Genomic DNA, 24,111 nt, shown 5'->3' with positions numbered 1-24,111 from the left:
ACTAATTGCGAAATGATAATGAAATTGCAATTTACAGGCGGCGAACATGAGACGAGGTGTACCGTGAGAATACGAGGTGCAGGATGCACCGGGCACTTTCTTGCAATATTCGACCTTCGATCGATTCAATCGATCGATTGGTTGGTTGGTCGATCGTGACGATGGAAACGTAAGTCCACTCGCTGTCGACTATGGGCCCGATATTTCAAAAAATCGGGACCGTTCTCTTCACCTTCTTCTTCTTCTACTTCTTTTTTCTCCTTCATCATCGTCATTCATCGTTTATATGCGGCGTTTATATTGATGATCATCATCACCGATCATCCTCCTCTTCGTCGTCGTTGTTGGTGTGATCGTGGTCGTGTTGAAAGATCAAGGAAATAAATATCACTCGAGCCAATGAAATTGAGGCGTAGTCGCATTGAAAATGTCAATCTTACTTTACATGCACTAATCTTGGCATAGATATCTATTAATAATAATTATTGTTACGACGAGATCTTTGTTATTCTCAGAATTTCTCATTTTTTTATCCGCTAAATTTACCTTGATTTTTCTTGATGAAAAAATGATCATCTTGATGAAAAAAAAAAAAACCATTTCATTTCATTTCATTCAATAACATCCATGCTAAGAAAAGCTATAGAAAGTTCGAGAATAGAATAGCTCGTATTACGAAGTTCACAACGTAACTGTGTAAAAGAAAAAAAGTAATTTATATTTTACATGATTGTTTAAATCCTCAAATAAATGTTTCCAAATTGAAACTTAAAAATACTTGTCTCTATTTCCAATATAAAATGAACAAACATATAAATGTTCAATAATTATTTAAATATTTTTGTTCAATATAATTAATAAACCTAACACACACATATATTTCATTTTCTAGATTAAACACTAAAATACTGATTAATTATAATGTCAATCAAAAAACAAAATTTCACTTGAAATAATTTAGGCGAACGATCATCGATGAGTTCAAATCATCTTCGAAAATCATTAAGTGAATATTTCGAAACTCGGATAAAGGACCATATATCCTTACAAAGATGCAAATATTTTTTTTCCTCTTTGTTTTTTTTTCTTTCTTATTTTTTTCTTTCAACCACTTAGAATTACGATTAGTATCGTAACACGTCAGTCAACATTATTGCTCAACTAAAATCCGTTCTCGATGATTTAGGAAGGAATCTAGTGGATTCGATCGTTCGGACTGAAGCTCCAACTAATGGGCATTTATTCGATCGATCAATTATACTTAGTCGCGGAGTTCAACATCGCAACTTCTTCTTCTTCTTCTTCTTCGTCGTGCACATCCCCTGGAATTAAATTCTCGTTAGAGAGATCGTAGAAGATGCGTCAAAGGTGAGATAAACGTATATACTTATATACCAATACTTAGACTTACGTTAATATGAGGATGTGTATGTGTGTGTGTGCATTTAGTATATTCGTAGATATGTATGTATGTATATGTGTGTATTTCTATCCATGAAACATATAAGAAGGACGAAGTAAATGTTCGTTAAGATTCATATTATTTTTTGACGTTCAAGGAAAGATCATAACGATCTATTGACTGGATCATTAATTATCCTCCTCCTCCCCCTATAAAGATCAACTATGAAACCGTCATGGTCATTCGATCCTACACATTCATTTTCTTTTCTATCTTCCTATCTCTTAACATTGATCCAATTACCAAGACCCTTATTATCGATCCTATAAAAGGGTGCCATTGCCAATTACTTAATGATCCTTATTTTATATAGAAATTAAAAAATAATCAAATTCTGAATTCATTTAAATTTATAAATAATAATTATTGCAAAGTAATAGAACTATATATATATTTTTTTTAATAATTTAATTCATTATAATCATTTGCGTCTCAACAATTATAAAAGAAACCTCGATGAAAATGTTGTTCCTTTGATCTACATTTTTTAAATTAACCAACATAAAAATAATATTACATTTAGCAACAAAAAATTGTATTCGGTTCACTTTCATAATTATTTTTCTTTTTAAAAAAGAAAAAAGAACCTCGAAAAAATTTCGTAAGTATCGATAAAACGAAGTATGTAATTTTTTTGTCGAAGGAATACCAATGATCGAGAACTCGTTGAACGTTCGTAAGAATCTTTAATTCGTGTAAAACTATCTAATCGTTGTCATCTAAATCGGTAGCTATTTAGAAAGCACAATGTATTAACCTGCAAGAATGATTCACCTTGAGGTATGCGATTCAACCGATCGAACGATCCATCGATAGTCGATCGATGGATCCTCAACGTGCGTTGTATGCAGTTAAACTTTCACGCCTTATGACCAATTTCTAAGTTTATCGTTTACCCATTCCATTTCTACATCTCTCTCTCTCTCTCTTTCTCTTAAAACACCTACACTTTCTCAGAACTTCGAACGTCTGATTGCCAAATTCCAAAGATAGATAAATGTATGGAAGGATATAATTCGAGAATGGAATCATTCAAGATCGACGATATGCAAATTAGATTGAATTAGGTTAATGTTAAAGTCACGATCTTTCTTATAGATCCTCTTCTTATTTTATTTTGTATTTTTTTTTTTTATTTTGAACATTGTCTATCTTCTTTCGATCGTATAAAAATATTTGTTAAAACGTTCAATGCCACGTGTACCACGATGAATTGAATTTTGGAAACGAATCCTTAATATTCGATCAAATTATTAAACCCCAAAATACGTCCAATCGTATTCACTAGCAAATTAAATAAAAAAAATCCGATTACAAGCCCAAAAAAAGAAGAAGAAATAAATGATAATACGTTCGTAGAAGTTTTATTAAATAAAAATACGAAAATAAAAATAATGATAGTGAATAATGATAGTAAATAGTAAAAGATCTTCTTTATTTGCTTTTCTCTCGATTGAAACATTACTCTTTCCTCGTTTCATTATTTAATTCGCTCTTAAAATAAAAAAAAAAATTAAGAAGAAAATAAAAGAAAAGAGAAAACCCTATAAAAAGGGCGTTAATGGTGAAATGATCTAGATTGCAAAAAGAACTGGTAAATAACGAACTTTACTTCGTTTCTATTTTCACTCGCTCACTCTTTCTCTCTCTCTCTGCTTTATTGCATTATCTGTCTCTTTATTTTCTTTGTATTTTCTTATTTACGAACTAGAATATGAGAAAGTAGTAGATATGCGAGAGAAAATAAGTACTTGTATATTTATAACAAAAGGATAAAAAGGTAAGACGGAAGATCGTCCTGCATAAACGTTAAAAAGCACGTGCGAGCACTCGACTATGCTCGAGGATGATGCGAGAACGATATACCAGAAGAAATACAAAGAGATGGATGGAGGATCATGGTGTTTAAAAAGAAAAAGAAAGGAATGATTTCAATGAGAAAAAGAAAAAGAAGAAGAAGAAACAATTCTGAAAGAGGAGTAATCGATACTAACGTTGATATAATCGGTTCGATGACTCAGTCAGTCAGAGATGAGCATTAGCGGTTAGTATGTTCGATGTTGCATAAAAAGCTATGCACATATGTATATTTGTATTTGTGTGTGGTGTGTGGTGTGTGTGTATTACGTAGTTATGCAAGAAGAAATAAAACACGAATGGGGGCTTTTGTTACCTCTACGCGTTTTAATTCTTTATCCAGGATCGTATAAAAGATGATAGCATAAAATAGAAATCCTCGAAATTATATGAAAAATGATTAACAATAAATAGAAGTTTTAAGTAGCAAATCGAATTCAAAATAATTATATTGAAAATGGGATACGCTTGTAGCGTGCGTTTCGATTTTTAAATCGAAGATTAATTTATCACTCGTTTGTTTTCTTTTTTTACTTCCATATTTCAATTAAGCTAATTTTAAATTACATTTTGAACTAATGCGGAGAGAAAGGATACGTCACTTCGATTTCGAAATCGAAGATTAATCGACGCGTTTGTTTATTTTTTATTTTTTTTTTTTTTATTACGATGAAAAATAACGCGATGCGTTTCGATGTTGAAATCGAAGATTGATACGTATTCGTTTGTTTTTTGATTTTCAATTAATATCATTTTAAATGAAAATTTTAATCGTCATTTTTACAAAAACATATGTCTCCCTCTCTCTCTCTTTCTCTATTTATCAAAACTGTGAATCAATTAACAAAATTTCAAACAACACATTAATTGTAAACGATGCAATCTAATATTACAAGAGGAAGGTCGAATTTATTATCTAAATATAGATCTAATAAAATGTGGAAATCGACGAAAAGCTACTTGGCCATTAAGTAAAGAACATAAGTACAATAAACATAGAAGGTAGAGAAGAAAAGAAAATAAAAGAGGAAAGAAAATAGAAGAGAAACATATAATTAATCCGATAGGATAAAAGCGAATCGCGACGGTGGCAATTAAATAAAAGCAGATTACAATCGTTACAGAGCATCTTCTGATCCATGCTCGTGCTTCTCTTGATCGTTAAGAAAGCGACGGAACCGTTAGATTGCCATTAGATTATCGCGATCTTTTCTTAGACGGAGTCTTTCAAGATGGCTCGATCGCATCAGGGCGATCCAACCAACTAACCAACCAAGTAAGCAAGCAAGTAACAAACCATCCAACCACCACTACCACCATCATCAACACACAATTATAAAAACGATGTATGTACCTATACACATGCATACTCGCGCACACATGTGCTCATAGATCTCTCATTCGCTGTTGCGTGCATGATTATTCTCTCATAACTATTAGCAACTGCTATTATTACGGTTGCGCATCCCCCGACTCTTCTTCTTCTTCTTCTTCTCTTCTTCTTCTTCATCTTCATCTTCTTCTTCCTAGGAGCCTCATTACAATGACGCAATATTGCGTTTACGCAAACTCGCAGATGCGTCCATGTCCGTTCGTAAAATAAAGAGAGAGAGAGAGAGAAAAGTTTGAGCGTGTGTCAACGTGACCGACACTATCGTTTTCATGGGAAATGCTTCGTCAGAGTTACATCCCTCTCTCTTACTCTTTCACCGAAAGCTAGAACATTAGGACATGGATTCATTGTTTCCTTTTTCTAATTCTTTTTCTCTTTCTTTCTTCTTTTTTTCTTTCTCTGATACGACAGAGAGGAAAAGAGAGAAAGTAAGGGAAAACGTAATCAAGTACTACTTACACAAACTTACGAAAATCTTTTTCCCAGTTTCGGGTAAACCCGAAAGCTAAAAGTTTTTCTCTGCCTCGTGGGAGATACTTCAGTCGAACTTCCTAAACTTACGAAAAGGAGCATGTTCCGATTTTGTCGAGAATTTTGTGGCTATTTATTAAATGCTTCAAGACGTGTCTCGAATCTGATGAGTTAAAACAATTTTGACAAGGATTCTATCAAAGTATGAGAAATATTTGAAAAAGTAACAAGTAAGAGAGAGAGAGAGAATGTCATATAAAATTAATTAATTACTTAATTTATTTTTGTTTAATAAATTCGTATAATTGTAAGAAATTTTCATCAAATTATCTGAAATATTTCAATAAAAATAAATTCGTATATTAACAAATCGTAATTTTTTGTTTAATAAATTATCAAATTTATTTTCTTACAACAAACTCGCATTAATTGATAAAAGTTTGCGTCGACGTATCCGAATATTACTGTAAAGTTTAATTCGCGGATTAACGAATTATAATCACGATAAAATAGAAATTATGTCAATTTTGTAAATCAAATTAAGTAGCTTATATGAATATAAATTTTAAAGAAGATTTGCCACGAGGTATTAGAAATTGCGTTAGTTGAGAAATGTCAAAAAAAGAAAATAAAAAATGATTAGAATCGTTCCATCACATAAGGTCGTGTTTCATCGACGAACGATAACCCCAATCGCCTAGGAATAGAAAAATCGATATTGCACTAAGCAAAAGTAAGAAAGAAAGAAAGAGAAGGAAGAATATTTCTTCTCGATATACCATCAAGTTTATTTACCAACTAGGATCGGCTTAACGCGCGTAATTTTCCCTCAACGACATTTCACCCTCTCTCATTCGCAGGATAGTTTTCATTTTCCATTCTTTTGTTGTTAGGTTAGGCGAATTTGCGACTGACGAAATGATTTTATTCGCGTTAGCTTTCACGAAAATCGATTTGCCGCCAAACTGGGCGATAAAAATCGTCGAACGTTGAGTAGAAATTTCGTCATTCCTATATCGATAATAATGAAAATTTGTCGATGAGGACACGTCGATCGATCAATCGATCAATCTATGATGACACCATCTCATCATATACTACCAATCTATTTACTTACCAGGAAAATCGTCTTTGAAAAGAACGTAATCCTCTTCTCCTCCTACTACCTCTCCTTCACTCTCTCTCTTTCTCTCTCTTCAATTATCTCTTCTTCTTTCTTCCTTTTCTCCTCTTCGACACTTCCCTTATATTTTTGTCGAAGACACGATACTTTCTCGCGTAGCAACACGAGAGAAAAAATTGGAAGACGGAATTATCTTTAGAATTGTTTACCATTACGTTGTCTTCGCACTAGGAGCAGCATACTTAGGGTTTCGAATAAAATCTTCGGAAATTACCGATCTATACGCGATACGTCGGCGTTTAGCTTCGTACGAGGTGATCTAAAAGTAACAAATATTTTTCATTTATAATAACTTACTAGTTTAAAAAAAAAGATATAACGATTACATATATTTCTTAAAATATTTAATTTGCGTAAAAATGATCAAGTTGAATTTTGCCTGTAATATTTATTTATTAATTATGAATAATCGTAGAATATTATCGATAAAATAATTGTACGTCATAATTCATCTTAATTTTGATAATATTATTGACTTAAATATTTCAATTCTTTGACTATATTTATCGAATACTCTGTATGTACCTTTTAACTGTTGTGTACTACGGTGACACGGAGCAACGATTAAGAACTTTCTTCGTCGATCGCCAGACGGTCCGTCGTAATTTCAACTTCGTATGCAACGAACGTCCACATTACAAATACAAGAAACTTGTATTTGCTTGTATCTTAAATAACTGGAAAAATAACGAAATTATTTATATATCTAATATTTTCCTTAATGAAGTAATCATTTTGTAGAAAATTAAAAACTACGAGAGAAAGTTAATTCAAGGTAATTCTCTTCTTCATTCTAAAATATAATTTAAATATTAAATTCATTTTCATTAGTGTAAATTTAATTCATCAAATTTTAATGAACAGACGTCCTTTAAAATTCATTAAGAGAAAAATAGAGGAAATAATTTAAACGTATGAAATAAATGAAATAATTTAAGTACCATAAAATAAATTAGAGTACACGAATATATGAAATAAACGTATTCCAACATGAGGAAGTTTCGAAAATTTTAAAAATAATAGAACCTAACAGTCGTAAGAGATCGTAAAGTTTAAAGAGAATTCAAATTCCGCGTAGTACAAAATAACGAGATATACTTAGAAAAAAACTCTCCTTAATTAAATAAGCGAATGAAGAGAAGATTGGATTAGTTACATAACTCTCCGTGGTAATGTTTGGTGCATTATGACATTGGCTCGCGAATTTTCAACGACCTTTTTCGCCCGGTAACGATCACTTTCCTTTCCTGATAATGCAAACTTTTCCTGTACCGAGCGAAATCATTATAATCCGTGTAATTACGCGACGCGTTCTCGAGAATCCAAGTAGACAGATAAGTGCATACATACGTTCGGTTTATATACAGGGTGAACAAAAATTTCAAGGTAAACCAAAAATTAACAAACAATTTTTCAAAAATCGATTAATTCTTTTTCAACAAATTTTACCTTCCAAATGTAAACAGGTTCTTAAACGTAAGGTCTTGCAATACGACAAATACAAAATTAGCTTACAAATAAATCTGAACAATTAACTGGAAAAAAGAGTCATTGATTTATGTAATCATCTGAAAATTTGTAACCCACCCTGTATATATCTCTACTTATATACATACTTGGACTAGGAACATGGTAAAGAAAGAGAGAAAGAGAGAAAAGATTGTCTTTTCTCGTATCGTGTGGGCGTAAGTGATGCGCATAAAGGAAGAAACCACGTACTCGTTGGACCATCTGTTACCAACAACGTACATAGTCTTCGTCTATCATCTACACGATCGAAACTCGAAAGAGCGTGGATGAACGCGTAGCGAAACGAACGTGTTCTCTTCCTCCCCTCATTCGAACCCCCTTTCCAGCCACCTTTGCAACCTCCCCCCTTCGAGTTTTTAGAGAATTCTTCTGATATTACGAGAGAATACTTTCGAACAAAGGATGCTAGACGCGTTTCTCGATAAATCGTAACTTTCAAGATCGCTTTTTTATCGTCATTCATCGAAAGACGTTCCAGGAAGAGCATTGATCACGTTTTTCTATCTTTTTCTTTCTCTTTTTTCTCATTTTCTTTCTCGTTCAAGTATCTTCTCTAATGAGTCGTTGCGAATTATTCCTTTTTCTCTTAGAATATATTTGTCGGAAGATTAACTTCGCAAGTATTAACGTTTCTATTTACATCGAAATTAATTAAAGGAAAGAGAGAGAGAGAAAAATAAATCAACTGCGTAACTCTTTGAAATATCTATCTTACATTAATTATATTATAATTAATATTATTATCGCGACAAAAATAATAATCGAGAAATACGAGGACGGTTCGAAAAGTTTTGAGTCTACTTTGAAAAATAAATATTTGTCCGAGAAAGAAAGAGACACCAAAAATTGTTTCTTTTAGGCTGAAGTCTTTTCAATATCATCAACCCATGTCCATGATTGAGAATAAAATGAAGAAAGTAATACAATAAACGTTAATTATATATGGCAAAGTTATAAATTCAACACGACGATGCAATAATCCCAAGTTTTATGGGGAAAAAAAAATATTCTATATAGAATAAAAAAGGGAAGAGACCAAAATTTACATCGGTTACTTTCACTGGTACCATTATGCCAGATCGCGTAGAAGACATCGCGAGAAGGTTGATGCACGATCCTTCTTCTTCTACTTCCTTTGCGCCATTGCTCCGAGGCTTTCTTCTGCACTATAGTCTCAAGCGAATGCTTTTTTTCAATCAATTTTATGAGATCGAAAGGAGACGCTTGGATTCAGCTGCATCACCGTTCTGTGCGCGCCCAGCTTTATCTTCATCGTTCGAACGAGCTCGGTCACGAGTAATTCGAGTATACGACTGCCACACAAATTTCTTACCCCAATATATCAACTACCGCTTTCTCTCGAAGCTTTTCAAAGAGAAGGAGAGAGAGAGAGAGAGTGAGAGAACGAGAAATACGATTTCATCCTTATCTTATTGTTTATATTTATTTATGTAAGGCAGGATTTATAGAATCATAAAAAAGAAGAATTGATTTTTGAAATCTTCCTACCATTTTATTCTAACTTCCAGATGATATAAGCAACCCTATTGTTTGATGTAATATAATATATAGTTTTCCTATTATCGTTTACTTTTTATTTAGATTCATTTTAGACATATTCTAACAATATTCTTTATAAACAAATTTTCTGTACCACGATTTAACAAACATTCACAATCTTTAAATACTATCTGATTCGTATTAGAGAGAAATTTTATTTTCGATAATAAAACACGGTACAAATGAACCGTGTTATAAGATAGAGAAACTATATAATGTTAAGAAATCATTTTGTTAGCAGGGATCGAGAATAGATAGAATATTGAACAGTTCAAGTGGAAATACGTGAAAGATGAAATTTGTTTTTTCTGTTTCTTTTCTTTTTTTTTCTTTTTTTGTATCAACGGTTTAAAGTGCGCAGGTTGGCCTTAAAACGTGCCAGCGGCAACTCGACATCCATACACATATACACTTATGCATGCACTTATGCATAGACACATATTTAGTAGAACCTTTTTGAAAGGATCTTTATCAGCGAGCGAATCTTTGTGGGATTTCGCGAAAGGATCTAAAACGTTTAGGCGATCCTTTTCGCTGGCGCTGAATGACCCTGCTATTATTTCACCGCCTCTCTTTCTCTTTTGCCCTATTGTGCAAACACACTGAGAGAGAGAGAGAGAGAGAGAAGAGGCAAAGAGACGAGCCGCCACTGCTCCGTTAAAACAGCCACGTGGAGAAGGAACGGGTCACGTAATAATGTGGCTCGCAACTTAGCAATGAAAACTATAAATTGATTTATTTTCAACGACCTGTCAACCGTCCTAGAAAACTAAGCTTGCTCGTTTCTTCGTGCCTACGAGGCTCTTTGTCGGTTCGTTTGTTATCCTTTCCAACGTAATTGTACGCTCGATGGTAACATCTCTCTTTCTCTCACCTTTTTACCCTTTTTTCTTCTCTACGAACTATTATAATTTTATTACTCCAATCTTAGAGCATAATTATAGGGATTTAAGAATTGTAGCCTGTAAACCAGAAAAAAATTTGCGTTCGGTTAAATTTATTTTTTAATCGAAATAATGTGGTTTGGATGAAGATGAGATACTTTGGATTAATTAATGAATCGTAAAACGTAGAAATAAATTTTTATGTAAAATAAAATGGTTTTGAAAGAAGGCAAGAAACTTTGGATAATTTAAATGAATCGTAAAATAAAAAAAAAACTAGGACATATAATATTGACTTTAATTACAGTGAGAAACGTATGATTTATTTATTCTTTTGTCAGGTGAGAAATGAAATCTTCGTGAGAATTTAACTCGTCTTCCCCGGTTAACAGGTTAAGTGCGTAATAATAGAAAATAATCTTTCATTATCGTTATCAGATAAACGTCAGATTAATATGATACATTACCATGATTCATCAATGATTATATCACCAGTCGTGTCAATAATCGAACAGAAATATTATACTAACTGCTTAGAACTTCCACCATTTAATTTTTAAAAAGAAAACTGTCGGATTTTTACTTGCAAATCTCTGGTTAATCCTATAAAAAATGTAATCGTTGGTTAGGTATAGCGTTTCTTCAAATACTATCTTCTTCTTTTTCTTATGGATCAAATAATAAATTAAAGATAATATTAAATATATACCTTAGAGTTGATTAAAAGTATAATCAATAAATATATTTTATAGATCTTGATCTATAAATAAAAATGCGTAAATAATGTGCATTTCTGTTTAAATTTTTGAAATTGCATAGGTCTAAACACGAGGCGCCATCTGTACAATTTTCCCTGGAATATAACAAATAGAAATAGAGCATTGCACAATGGATAAAGTAGGGGTAAAATAAAAAACTATTAATAAAATAAACTTTTTTATAATTCCTCAAAAAAAATATTTACCAAAATAAACTTATATATTTTTCTGTTATCATATCAAAATTACTGAACGATACAAAATAAAATCAAATAAATGACGCAAATATCGATAACATATTCTTATCAAGAATAAATTTCCAGTGAAGATAAATCACCATTGGTCAAAACCGGTATTTCGGATTATTGATAAAGCCGATGTAGGAGTTTGATAATTGGCGTAAATGAATAAGATTGAAGTTGCATGAAAATGTGGCTTTAAGCGAATGATGAGGAGAACCGGTAGCGTTGACGCTTCGTCCAAATAAGGCGAAGGGCGGGAACAATTGTATATGTGAGAGGGAGTTATGGGTATGTGTTAGTGTTGATGCGATGGAAAGCTGGTTGGGAGTTGGAGGTGGTCGACGAGTTCGCTGGAATCTGTCGCCAAGTGTGGTGCCGAGTGCACGTGCTCGTTTGTTCTCGAGATATATATGCGTTTGGTTTGTCATATTCGAGGAACTCTAGCAGCCACTGTGCTATTTAAATAAAACTTTCTCACTGACTTAATACAAGCAGAGAATTTAATATACACCGGGTGAATATTACATCGAAGAAAGGCTTGGTATTTAATTTAGTTTGAAAAAAATATACATATATATATCTCTAGCAAAAGTACCATTACCCAAGGTACATACACGTACACACATATTTGTGCGGTGTTGTGAGAGACATCTGCGTGGAAAAGATATCTTTGTATACCACCATATCTTTTGATACACCAAAAGCTTTCAAGTACCGAAACGAAAAGAATAAGTGTTTGTGGAAAACACGCACAACAGGTACTACTACTCTGTTACCAATAACACTTTTCTATCTTTAGAATGTAGCCTTTTTTTTTCTTTTAAATCCGTGTACGTGCGAATGTACACGTAGTGTAGAAATATAAAAATACAACAAGTGGTAAGAGTCATTGAACATGATTCGTTATTAATAGGAAACGACAGATCCGAATTTAGTCGATGTCTAAGACTATTTAAAGGTCAAAACACCAGGAAGGAAAAGATTGAAGTGATATAGAAATGTCATATGAAACAAGTAAGATTCATTCATTTTTTTTAACTATGCATACACATATGTATTATTAATAATAAAATTAAATAAAATTTCTTTTTAAATATTAAATATTTATATGTATGTGTGTGTATGTGTGTGTGTATGCACTTTCAGTTGAATTAAATTTTTAAAAAAATATCATACGAATGTAGTGTTATGTTACCCAAATCATTTTGATAAGATAAATATTAAATCATACTTCCTTTTATTCCATTTACTTTACACTATTCTTTTACGTTTAATTAGATTTTTTAAATATTTAATTAATATTTTGTATTTAAATTATAGAATATATATTGGCCGCATTGCCTAAGACACAAAGAGGACATCCTCTTGTATTAGGTGGAGATCCAAAAGGAAAAAATTTCTTATATACTAATGGTAATAGCGTCATTATTAGAAATATTGATGTAAGTTAAATTTATTCTATTAATTTTTCTACCGTCCTTTTCTATGTTTAAAAAATATTAATATATTTTTTATTTTTTTCATGATCCTGCGCATGTGTGTTTATCTGTATTATTAGAATCCAGCAATCGCTGATATTTATACAGAACATTCTTGTCCCGTTAACCTTGCCAAATATTCTCCAAGTGGTTTTTATATAGCATCGGGTGGTAAATATTTATTTAAGACTTATATATTCTTGACATTAAAAAAAAAGATTATTAACTGTTTAAGTCCTTGGGTCTTTAGAAAAATCATGCTAACAAATGCCAAGATGAGAATATGTCAATTTCACAATTTCTATAACATGATACTTTTCAACAAGAAATCTGAACAATACAATCATACTGCTTGGGTCTTAAATGGTTAATGTTTAACAAATATTAATGAAAATATTACACAATTAATATTTATAGATCAATCTGGGAAAGTACGTATTTGGGACACAGTGAATAAAGAACATATTTTAAAAAATGAATTTCATCCAATCGGCGGACCAATCAAAGATATCGCTTGGTCACCTGATAGTCAACGCATGGTTGTGGTCGGTGAAGGAAGAGAGAGGCAAGTACACGGACTCTATATCTTAATATATTATTAAATTAGTATAATAATTTTAAATCTGTGTATACAACGTTACACAGATTTGGACACGTATTTATGGCAGACACTGGTACATCCGTGGGCGAAATATCCGGTCAAAGTAAATCAATAAACTCGTGTGACTTCAGACCAACGAGACCATTTAGATTGATTACAGGTAGCGAAGATAATACCATTGCTATTTTTGAAGGCCCACCATTTAAATTCAAGTATGTGAAATTTATACAAATTATTTATAAATATATTTTATATATGAAAGATATGTAGCACTTCCTTATTTATATTAATATTTTTTTATTTATTTAGAATGACAAAACAAGATCACTCTAGTTTTGTGCAAGCCGTACGTTATTCCCCAAATGGAAATTTATTTGCATCCGCTGGCTTTAATGGAAAAGTATTTATTTATGATGGAACGACATCTAATCTTGTTGGTGAAGTTGGCTCTCCTGCACATCAAGGTGGTGTTTACGGGGTACAGAACATATATATATATATATATATATACATACATATATTATTTTCTTTCTCATTCATTCATACAAATATATGAATACAACACAATAAATTAAATTAGCAATAATTAATACAGTTACATATTTTCAGGTCGGCTGGAAACCAGATGGTACTCAATTACTAACTGCGTCGGGAGATAAAACGTGTAGATTGTGGGATGTAGAAACTCGATCATTAATTAGTGAATTCAATATGGGAACTACGGTCGATGATCAACAAGTTTGTACATGCTAATAACGATGTCGAGACGAAAAATTAATAAAAAATAAGATGAAGATTTTTTTATAAAATCTGTTTTTACAGGTTAGTTGTTTATGGCAAGGCGATTACTTATTAACTGTTTCTCTCAGTGGATTTATCAATTACTTGGACGTCAATAATCCTTCGAAGCCTATAAGAATAATAAAGGTATTTATACACTACTTCATTAAATTAATACTATGTACATATTACACATACACATCTTCTATCTTTTTATAAATTATTTTCAAGTTATATATACATATACGTGTATATATAGCGAATTAATGTTTTCTTTTAGGGTCACAACAAGCCAATTACCGTTTTAACGCTAAGTCCTGACAGATCGAACATTTACACGGGGTCTCACGATGGTTATATAACTAGTTGGAACGCAGAAACCGGAGAAAATGATCGTGTACGAGGAAATGGTCATGGAAATCAAATAAATGGAATGAAAGCTACGAAAAATATTTTATACACTGCTGGCATCGATGATACTTTAAGGTCTGTAGACATAGAAAACTGTGCGTATTCGGATAACTCTATCAAATTAGATTCTCAACCACGAGGCTTGGACGTTTTCGAAGATAAAGTTATTGTCGCTTCTGTAAAACAGGTAATTAAAACAAATATTATGTAATATTTATTTTTAATTATATTTCTAATCCTTAAATATTTGAAAAATATGAATATTTTATTTTAAGATAATAGTTACGCAAGAAGGCCGAAAAGTATCAAGCATACCAACCGAATATGAACCATCGTGTGTGTCAATTAATCAAGATAATGCGAATGTAGCTGTAGGATCGGCAACAGACAATAAAGTTAGTTCTAAACATACATACATATATACATATGTATGTATTTAAATATAAAAATAGTTACTTAACAATGCATGACCAAATCTTTGATAATATAGATATACGCGGATAAGTTATATAATTTATTATGAATCGATTTACAGGTTTATATTTATGAATTAGTAGGAACAACGTTAACACAAAAGACTGAAGTAGTACATTTAGGCCCAGTTACCGATGTTGCATACAGTCCTGACAATAAGTATTTAGTAGCCTGTGACGCTAATCGAAAAGTTGTTCTTTATGCTGTTCCAGAATATAAGGTGCATTATACACACATTTCGTTAGAGATATATTTATGTCACGAAATATTTGTTTATTTGCCATCGTATTATTTTTATAGCCCGCTCACAACAGAGAATGGGGTTTTCACAATGCAAGAGTTAATTGTGTTGCTTGGTCGCGCGATTCGGAAATGGTTGCTAGTGGAAGTTTAGATACTACGATTATTATTTGGAGCGTATCCAATCCAGCCAAGCATACAATTATTAAAAGTAAATCTTTTTTTATATAATTAAGATCGTCCAACGATTGTATGCCATTTAGATGCCATCTGCTTTTAAATTGAAGAAAAGTAATTAACAAACTTATTACGTTTCAGATGCTCATCCGCAAAGTCAAATAACGCGTTTAGTTTGGTTAGACGAAGAGACCTTGGTATCAGTCGGTCAAGACTGTAATACTAAAATATGGCGTATAGAGAAAATTTAAATATCTTTTAAAGAGGAAAAAACAAAATAAAACAAAAAAATATTATACAACTCTTTTTTGAGAAAGTTGAGCTTTGGATGTATTTTATTTATTTAATTTAGTCGCTTTGAACATATTGTATATTATTTTTAAATACGATTCTTGGTATACAATACAACGCGGGAAATGAATATATATTATACGATTTATTTTTATTTAGCGAAATAATTAATCTTCATTTATATATTCTTGAAAAAATCCTTATACAAGTATTATATTATGAAAAAAATTTTCTTCTTTTCTTACAACTATCATTGATAATATATACCTAAAAATATTATATATTATTATCTCTCAATGATTTTCTATTATGTGCCTGAATGTAAACGTTTTGTTATAATAAGCTTTGTACAATTTCTATACAAGTTTGAATTTCATAAAGAAGAAAAAGAAGCATTGAAATGAATTCGATAATTTTCTCCTTTATTAAAATGGTAATGGTAACAAGGCAACAATAACAATTTAAAAACGGGAGATAAATCTGTATAAACCTATACACGTTTAAACTTTTATCTGTAGAATTATACAGATATATAACGAGAGGAAAACTAGATTATTTATATATATTTATACATTTAATGTCTTTCATTAACTCAAAGCAGTGATTAACTACGAAATGATAACAATGGATCATTTTATTTCCAAAATATTACTAATAAAATGTTCTCAAATTGGCCTATACTTACAAATACATCCGTCGTCCCTCCATTTACACGATCCGAATTTACGTGGCAAGAAAATATATTTTTCTTGAATTTTTTAAAAGTAATAATAAAATAAAAAAAAAAAAAATTAGTATTTTTCAATAAACGAGAATAATGAGTTAGTGGTCTAATTAAGAAGAAAAGATTAATTATTATTTTTTTTTGTTAACTTACGTAAAAAATAAATATGTATTTCTAATACCAACTTTTCTTTCTAATATTTTCTTTTCTTATGTACACCAACAAAGTCGTTTTCTTTTCCAAGTATAACGGAAAAACTCCGCATAAATGGAAGGACGAATTGTAATTCATACATGACAATGTATGTTGTTTGGTGTCTCTAATTAATAGATAACGATCTATTGTTTAGAAGTATTATACCGTGGACGTTTTTGGGGTGTAGCCACTGGATGTCTATACGAAATGTGTTTCCTTAAAGCATCCCGTGACCGTGATACATGTGAACATGCTGTGCAACTATACGAGCTGTTACTGTGAGTTTCCATATGCACTCGTAAATTGTATTGATTACTTAATTGTTTACCACAAACGTGACATGTAACACTAGACTTATTGTAAATGTGTGAAGTTTTATTAGATACGGATGAGCCAAGGTACTTAAAGTTAGAATCCCAAATAGGAGGTTTTACATCTGTTTGCGTAGTATTCGCATCTTCCGAAACTGAAGCAGTTTCATCCATCGTATTTTCTGGATATACTTTCTCGATATACTTGTTGGATGACGTATTAATAAGACTAGGTACCTTTTCTCTTTGATTTAATTTTGCATTTATCGAATAATATGGTGTAGTCTTAACATAATATGGTATACTTTCTTGTTCATTGTAAGATTCTTCTTCTAAATTAGGTGCGACTTCGGGTATCGATAACGTTTCTATTGATTCTGTTCCTCCAATGCTGCACTCTTTAGTTTCTTTCTTTAATGTTTCTTCTGCCACAGCGTTTACTTGAGATTGAGGAGTCGTTATAGGAGATTGAACGCGTAAGCCGTTATCGTGTCTTGAATTTTTCTGCAATAAAATTAACATTTTCTAATTATGAAGATCCAACAATAATTATATCTAATATTAATGGCAATGAAAGCTTTGCAAATTATGGGTTCATTAAATGCTGTTTATACCTATCATTTAATTTGATTATTTTATTTTACAATCGTTAATAGTTCTTATTTTGTTTATTTTTGTACCCAACAACCAAGAATTCCCAATATTACTAACAATAAGTTAAAATCATCCATGCAATATATCTCTCAATATCACACAATAAGAAAGGATACTTTTTTAGATAATAAATGTTATGGACATCACAAATATAAAAGCATTATTCTGCAAAATGAGCAAACATATAATATAGACCACAGCTATAAATTTTCCATAAAAATTTTTTTTAGTAACATCATGATTTTATGGAGAAAGCTATTTTAGATATACCTGTAAATTCATTCTATGGGGTAAGGTTCCATGGGATGCATCCACTTGCATTTAGTTGCAACACACACAACGATCTTGATCTCGTGGATATCGTTTGTATTCATTATCGTTCCTTTGAGGCACGTATGAATATTATATGCAGCAGATAATTCCACCGTGAGTGGTACTTCTTGAGGAACGACATTGAATGTTTAAGTGACCTGAACAAAACAACACGATCCTAGGGTAATATAAAGAGATTAAAAGGAAAAAGCGACAATGCTATTTTTTTTAAATTATCATACAATTATAGTATTTGATAAAAATAAATGTTCGAAAGTTGATTCCTCCATTAAAAAGTTTATTTAATATTAATATTTATTTTCTTTTTTCTTTTTTTTTGTAAAATACATCTCTATTGGATAATATATCTACGCATATATTATCTTTTTCTTCTGTTTCCACTAATAATCTACTTTATGTATAACTAATAACAAAAATGGATGAGAAAGACATAAAAGATAATGAAACACACAGAGACAGGGGTTTAAACATTAACCCAGGTTCAACTAAAAGAGTTAGCCAATTGGTTGTCACAAATTGAAATTTAGGCTTTTTAAGTCAAGATGGAGGAAGCAATCTTGCAGGACAAATAAAGGGCAATTTTTTGATTATTAGGACTCTTGCAAGAACATATAAAATATTCTTTCTGTAACTATTAATTTCACAATAATAATAATACAAATATTCTAACATTCTGACATGCAACCTACAGAGACACAGGACTTGTATAATTCATTTTATCATTTATAACTTTTAGCAATTTTTATAATATAAGAAATATACCATAAAATCAATGTATAAAAATCATTTAATCGTTTATCAATTAAAAAAATTCGTCAAAATAATTTTCAATCAAATAATTAGAAATAAGACTTAATTCTTTTTCTTTTTTCTCTTTATATATGCAAATATAAAAATATAATCTATCACAAATTACCCTACATAAAAAAGCTTCAAGGTATCACACAAATTTGTCATATAACTGTAGATATATTATATAACAAAATATCAAATGAAGCAGCAATAATTTGCACACCTTGTCGTATGTGTTTTGAAAGAAAAGAAAGAAAAAAAAAATAAAAGAAAAAGAAAAAAAAATGAAGGAATATTGTCTTACCCCACCAATATCAGCTAAGCCGCGAATATGTAAGGTATTAGCCATAGCTAAAAGTGCAGGTAATTGTTCTTGATAAATATTAACTTCTCCACTGTACATAAATGTAACTAACGCACACAAATTTCCATATTCCATGCCTGGTAATACGATGACTGGATGCTGTAAAGAGCTTAAATCCTACAAACAATTAATTTGCAAATAAAAGAAAAGTTGTATAACATGCATCTTCTTATATGATATAATCTAATAATAGTTTAAACGTTCCATTTAGATTTCTTCTACGTACCTTAAACAATTCTTTAAAATAATAACTACATGCTGAAAGTATTATTTTGTGAGCATGAATGTGTCTTCCTCCTGCGCTTAAAGTAACATCTGTTAAGTATCCGCCATCCAACAATTTTGGTAAAGAACTTAACAGGGTATTTTGAAAATTATGCCACCGTAAACAGAATTGTTGGCCTTCCATGCTTCTTCGCTAGGTAAAAAATATATAATTCGTGCAATGACAGATAAAAAAATATATACATGTGCTCATGTATACTTATACATAGATATTTTTTTATTGCAACAAGTTCTTTCAATTAATCACATTCTTGGAATATTATTACAATTATCATAATTTCTATCACGTAATAATTATTTACATAAACGTGATAATAATGTAAATAATAAGGTTAGGAGTCTTGGATAGGGTTGATCATTAAAATTAAAAAAAAAAATAAGTATCACTTGTAATAACAAAGGCGATACCTTGGGACGAATTAAGATATAATTGGCTGCCACTTAGACGGTGCACTCAGAGATAGACAATACTATTTATTTAATCAGGTTGTAGGTTCCAGCCAAATCTATTATTGTACTCAGGTATGGCTGGAGGAAACGGCGAATATTGGCACAATATTTTTTTTTCATTATTGATTTCTCAATCGAATATACACGAATATTATTGAACGATAAATAATATACTAATAAATATTAAATTAATAATTCATTTCTCTAGCTTACCTTTAAAAAAAGATCTATCTTTTTCCAAGATTAACTCATCCACACTCAGATGCACAACACTTGCTTGAACTTCGCTTTCATATGGCAATCGGCATTAGGCCGAACTCATACCAACTCAAAAAATTAACTAAATAGGATTTTAATAGTTATGTTCTCATAACCAATAGATTAGCTAGAAACGATACTATTTGTTCTCCCTTGTTAATAAACAGCTGCACGAAATTTAAAAATCATTCGAACGTTTCGATTATTACTTTCTTGTAATGTCCACAATTTTTAAGTTAGATAACGAGTTTCGAAAAGAAATAGACAAACTATAACACTATAAAATACACAAGATATATTTATAAATAAAATATTTGTCAACAAAACAATGTAATATGATAAAAATACTTGTACTCCCTTTATAAAATTTACCGCTCAAACGAAAATGACAAACACAACGAAAGCGAAAAGTCGACCAATCAGAAATTACTATTAACGGGACTAGTTAAAATTTTTGCACAATTTTGTCTAGCGCGAAATTTTAATTAAGAAAATTCAAAGTGATATTAACCTTTACGATCGTAGTAGGATAAACTCGTGTATACATTTATGCAGTTAATAATATTTTGATACTTATATAACCACTTTATTTTTTACATAATATAACATACCATTATTTAGACGTGTCTATAACTTGTTGACGAATATTATAGGTTAGTTGCTCTTATACGCGTTTGATTTCCTGAAGTTAGATAATATTTATCTGTTAACAATAATCAAATTGTTTAATTATATAAGCAATAATAATGATATTGTTAAAATTCAAGTCTGAATCAACATATTACTCAATGTACAAATATGCTTTATTTATCATATTTATTACAAGTACTTCATCACTTTTTATTTATTTAAATAAAATCCAACCGCATTATTATATCGATGAAATGTTTCACATACCACAAACTTTACATTATTGCGATGGAAATTTTACTGTGGTAAATAGAGAGTTTATTTTATTTTTTACTAATATTATAAACATCAAATATTTAATATAATGTATTTTATATTGCATTGCTTTTGTTTCAGTGGGACTCAAAAATTACAACTTTACCTGGCTTGTATTTTCTCACAGCTGCAATATTATCTCCATTAAATCTTTGTAGTATATTTTATATAAGATGTATAAATTTATTTGGTACATTTGCTAACTTTTATCTTACGTATTCTTTAATGAAACAAATACATGCGAATAATTGGGAAGATTGGATGCAGTTAGAAATAGCATACGATATTACAATGTTTCCTCCATTATTTTTTTGGTTTTTCCTATATTATACAGATGTTGTATCTGTTAATATTGTATTATTGATGTTATTACTACACTTTCAATCGTATTATAAAATTTCAGCTTTCGCTGGTACGTACAATAACTTATAATACTTACTTTTATTTAACAAATGCATATATTCTTTGAAAGCATAAAAATATATATTGTTACATTGTACTTATTATGTTGTATAGGATTATTAAGCATTTTGATCAGACAAACCAATGTTATTTGGGTTATATTTCTCACCTTGGAACGTCTTGTGGATTTAATACATCAACATACACAGAAACCTACAACGTCTATGGCCATTAATACACCGATTCATTTAAAGGTAAGACAATATATTGTATTAAAATTAAGAGAAATATATGACATAATTTTATATACTCGTTGTGAGCAGAATATGACAAGATTATGTACTTTTTAGTTATTATGGAAGAGTATAGTGGATGAAGCAAATAATGGTAAAATCTCATTTATTAAATTTCTTATTAAAATAAGTATTAATCTTTTTCCCTACATAATGGTAGGCATAATATTTTTAATTTTTCTTATTTGGAACGGTGGTATTGTTGTTGGTGATCGTACTGCGCATGTACCAATTATTCATATACCACAATTATTTTATTTCTCTGTTTTTCTATTTTCTTTCTTATGGCCTTACATGATACCACATTGTTCCAAATTTTTTCAAAGTATTCAGGATCATTGGATCTTGTCGAGTTTCATTTTTGCATTTATAACAATTATAGTTCATTGCAATACCCTTGTTCATCCATATGTATTAGCCGATAATAGACATTACACATTTTACATATGGAATAAATTTATGGGGAAATATTTTCTATTCAGATATATGTTAGTACCTGTATATTGTTTTACCATTTATAGCGCGCTGTATGGAATAAGTCATATAAGATTCGCAACACAAATTAATTTTATTTTCTGCACAGCTATAGCTCTTGTACTACAGTTATTATTAGAACCACGATATTTTATTATCCCCTATATTTTTTATCGTTTGAGTATGAGAAAACCGCAAAATTGGCAAATTGTTATGGAATCGTTCACGAATTTAATAGTCAATCTTTTACAATTTTTTATATTTATTAACAAAGTATTTTATTGGGAAGATCAAGTTCATCCCCAGAGAATATCTTGGTAAGATAATTCCGATCAATTGTTAATAAAATGCAGAAGCTAGGAATCTATTCTAACTAGATTCACTTATAGAAAAGCATACATCATTGATAAAATTATAAAATAAAATAATTTATAATTTTGTTCTAGACAGTAAAAAGTTATCTGAGACGACAATACTTTGTCTAAAAGATATAATTAGATTTACATTTCATTTCTGGATGATTTCGTTTCAGTATCTTAAAATAGAATAGTACAGACTTCAGTATAAACGCATAGTCAAGCTTGGCTATTTTCTTCCCATTGTACTAATTTTAAATTAGGATTTGTTCATTCTGGTTATTTTATTATCCCCACAATAACATATAATATATTTATAAGATATCAAAAATCGATTGAAAATGATTGAAATGAAATAAAAATTTTATTTGCAAATAAGAATCAATAACAACTTATTTTTTAATTTTTTTATTTAGTATTTGTTCATTATATACAGTCTCTGTAGTTCCAATATTAGCAGTCGCACGAAAATTAAAATATTGATTAAATGAATAGATTTCAGTATTCTTCTTACGTCTATGAAAACAAATGTTTTATTTTTAATTTACATGATATTTGTGATCAGTCCTCGCATGTAATAATTTTATAATTTTGTATTCGTCGCTAATGTTTCACGCGTACATACGCGTTAGTAAAATCCAGATTACACATATATAATGGAAATTTGACGATTCGTATAATAAAAATCATTCCGACGCTTAACATTTATTTTATTTTGTCAGTAATATATTTTTAATAATTATCGTCAAAATATTTATCATATACAATTTGAAAAGCATATGTACATTTGATTGTTGGAATCCTATATGAGAAAAATGATTCCAAATTTATAAATAGAAGTTGAATTTCATTTTATAATATTTATCGAGAGAGTGATACTCTTGTTTTATTGTTGATCTCTCATTATATTTTAATATAATATAATATAATATAATAGAACATATTCTTTGAATTTCATTATTGTATTTATCATATTATTGCTCGATACTCTTTACATCAATATAATGCATCTACAATATACTATACAACGCATTATAAATAATAATAATAATAATAACAACTGATCTTCGTATTAAGCCTAAAGCCTAAACAAACTTAATTTATTATATAGGAAATGACAGGCATTTAATAATAATAAACTTAATTATGTCTATTACTTTTTTGTTTCTCGTTTCTATCTTAAAAAGGGAATTGTATTTAAGTAGATACTTTGATACAAAAATCATAACAAAGAATATGGATATACTCGAAAAAATAAAAACTATATAAAGACTTTTCTTTTTCTTTTGTACATTGCAAAATGATTTGCAGCAAAAATATATATATATATATATATATGTATACGTAAATACATATTTGTGTCTTTTACTGACTTCTGTGTCAACACGATTAATGGAATAATCTGTTCATTGCATTTCTTTCACATTTTATCTCTCATTTTTACAACGTCATTTGTATATATTATATAATATATATATATACC

General features: G+C 30.2%; 3 protein-coding genes and 1 long non-coding RNA gene across 6 annotated transcripts; 2 read left to right on the top strand and 2 right to left on the bottom strand.

The window, feature by feature from the left end:
• Positions 1-1,073: 1,073 nt before the first annotated feature.
• Positions 1,074-10,931, bottom strand: LOC122519540. Its single transcript, XR_006304312.1, has 4 exons — positions 10,808-10,931; positions 6,892-7,043; positions 6,301-6,625; positions 1,074-1,322 (listed from the first exon to the last, which is right to left on the bottom strand). It is a non-coding gene; the product is annotated as an uncharacterized LOC122519540 (long non-coding RNA).
• Positions 10,932-11,562: 631 nt separating this feature from the next.
• LOC122519539 (actin-interacting protein 1) lies at positions 11,563-15,926 on the top strand. Its single transcript, XM_043639056.1, has 14 exons — positions 11,563-12,098; positions 12,254-12,354; positions 12,661-12,782; positions 12,899-12,989; positions 13,236-13,383; positions 13,464-13,631; positions 13,729-13,897; positions 14,029-14,157; positions 14,242-14,346; positions 14,480-14,797; positions 14,886-15,005; positions 15,146-15,304; positions 15,385-15,535; positions 15,643-15,926. The coding sequence occupies exons 2-14, from the start codon at positions 12,339-12,341 to the stop codon at positions 15,750-15,752; spliced, it is 1,806 nt and encodes a 601-aa protein (XP_043494991.1). The 5' UTR covers positions 11,563-12,098; positions 12,254-12,338; the 3' UTR covers positions 15,753-15,926.
• Positions 15,927-16,720: 794 nt separating this feature from the next.
• On the bottom strand, positions 16,721-20,214 carry LOC122519538 (modifier of mdg4-like). Of its 3 annotated transcripts, none has more exons than XM_043639053.1 (4): positions 20,114-20,214; positions 19,392-19,978; positions 19,106-19,282; positions 16,721-17,526 (listed from the first exon to the last, which is right to left on the bottom strand). In XM_043639053.1, the coding sequence occupies exons 2-4, from the start codon at positions 19,572-19,574 to the stop codon at positions 16,855-16,857; spliced, it is 1,032 nt and encodes a 343-aa protein (XP_043494988.1). In that variant the 5' UTR covers positions 19,575-19,978; positions 20,114-20,214; the 3' UTR covers positions 16,721-16,854. The 3 variants fall into 3 exon arrangements, with proteins under 3 accessions (XP_043494988.1, XP_043494989.1, XP_043494990.1); XM_043639054.1 differs by having other exon boundaries at positions 19,392-19,583; positions 20,114-20,209; XM_043639055.1 differs by lacking the exon at positions 20,114-20,214 and having other exon boundaries at positions 19,392-19,583; positions 19,859-20,088.
• A 178-nt stretch (positions 20,215-20,392) lies between these two features.
• On the top strand, positions 20,393-22,901 carry LOC122519537 (putative Dol-P-Glc:Glc(2)Man(9)GlcNAc(2)-PP-Dol alpha-1,2-glucosyltransferase). The gene is made up of 4 exons (XM_043639052.1): positions 20,393-21,093; positions 21,185-21,515; positions 21,620-21,759; positions 21,856-22,901. Exons 1-4 carry the CDS (start codon positions 20,905-20,907, stop codon positions 22,591-22,593), a joined length of 1,398 nt encoding a protein of 465 aa, XP_043494987.1. The 5' UTR covers positions 20,393-20,904; the 3' UTR covers positions 22,594-22,901.
• Positions 22,902-24,111: the final 1,210 nt, after the last annotated feature.

Source organism: Polistes fuscatus, unplaced genomic scaffold (assembly GCF_010416935.1).
Source record: "Polistes fuscatus isolate 324 unplaced genomic scaffold, CU_Pfus_HIC Scaffold3, whole genome shotgun sequence".
Taxonomy (NCBI): Eukaryota; Metazoa; Arthropoda; class Insecta; order Hymenoptera; family Vespidae; genus Polistes; species Polistes fuscatus.
This window is presented reverse-complemented; position numbering and strand designations above follow the sequence as displayed.

Coding starts and splice junctions, on each gene's coding strand:
- LOC122519539 (XM_043639056.1), top strand. Junction 12,783..12,898: donor TCATTATTAGAAATATTGAT/GTAAGTTAAATT, acceptor CTGTATTATTAG/AATCCAGCAATCGCTGATAT. Junction 14,158..14,241: donor CTACGGTCGATGATCAACAA/GTTTGTACATGC, acceptor CTGTTTTTACAG/GTTAGTTGTTTATGGCAAGG.
- LOC122519538 (XM_043639053.1), bottom strand. CDS start 19,574: ATGGAAGGCCAACAATTCTGTTTACGGTGGCATAATTTTCAAAATACC. Junction 19,283..19,391: donor ATTTTAAAGAATTGTTTAAG/GTACGTAGAAGA, acceptor AATTGTTTGTAG/GATTTAAGCTCTTTACAGCA. Junction 17,527..19,105: donor GCTTAGCTGATATTGGTGGG/GTAAGACAATAT, acceptor ATTTTATTGCAG/AAAAATTCAAGACACGATAA.
- LOC122519537 (XM_043639052.1), top strand. CDS start 20,905: ATGATATTGTTAAAATTCAAGTCTGAATCAACATATTACTCAATGTAC. Junction 21,094..21,184: donor GCGATGGAAATTTTACTGTG/GTAAATAGAGAG, acceptor CTTTTGTTTCAG/TGGGACTCAAAAATTACAAC. Junction 21,516..21,619: donor TAAAATTTCAGCTTTCGCTG/GTACGTACAATA, acceptor TATGTTGTATAG/GATTATTAAGCATTTTGATC.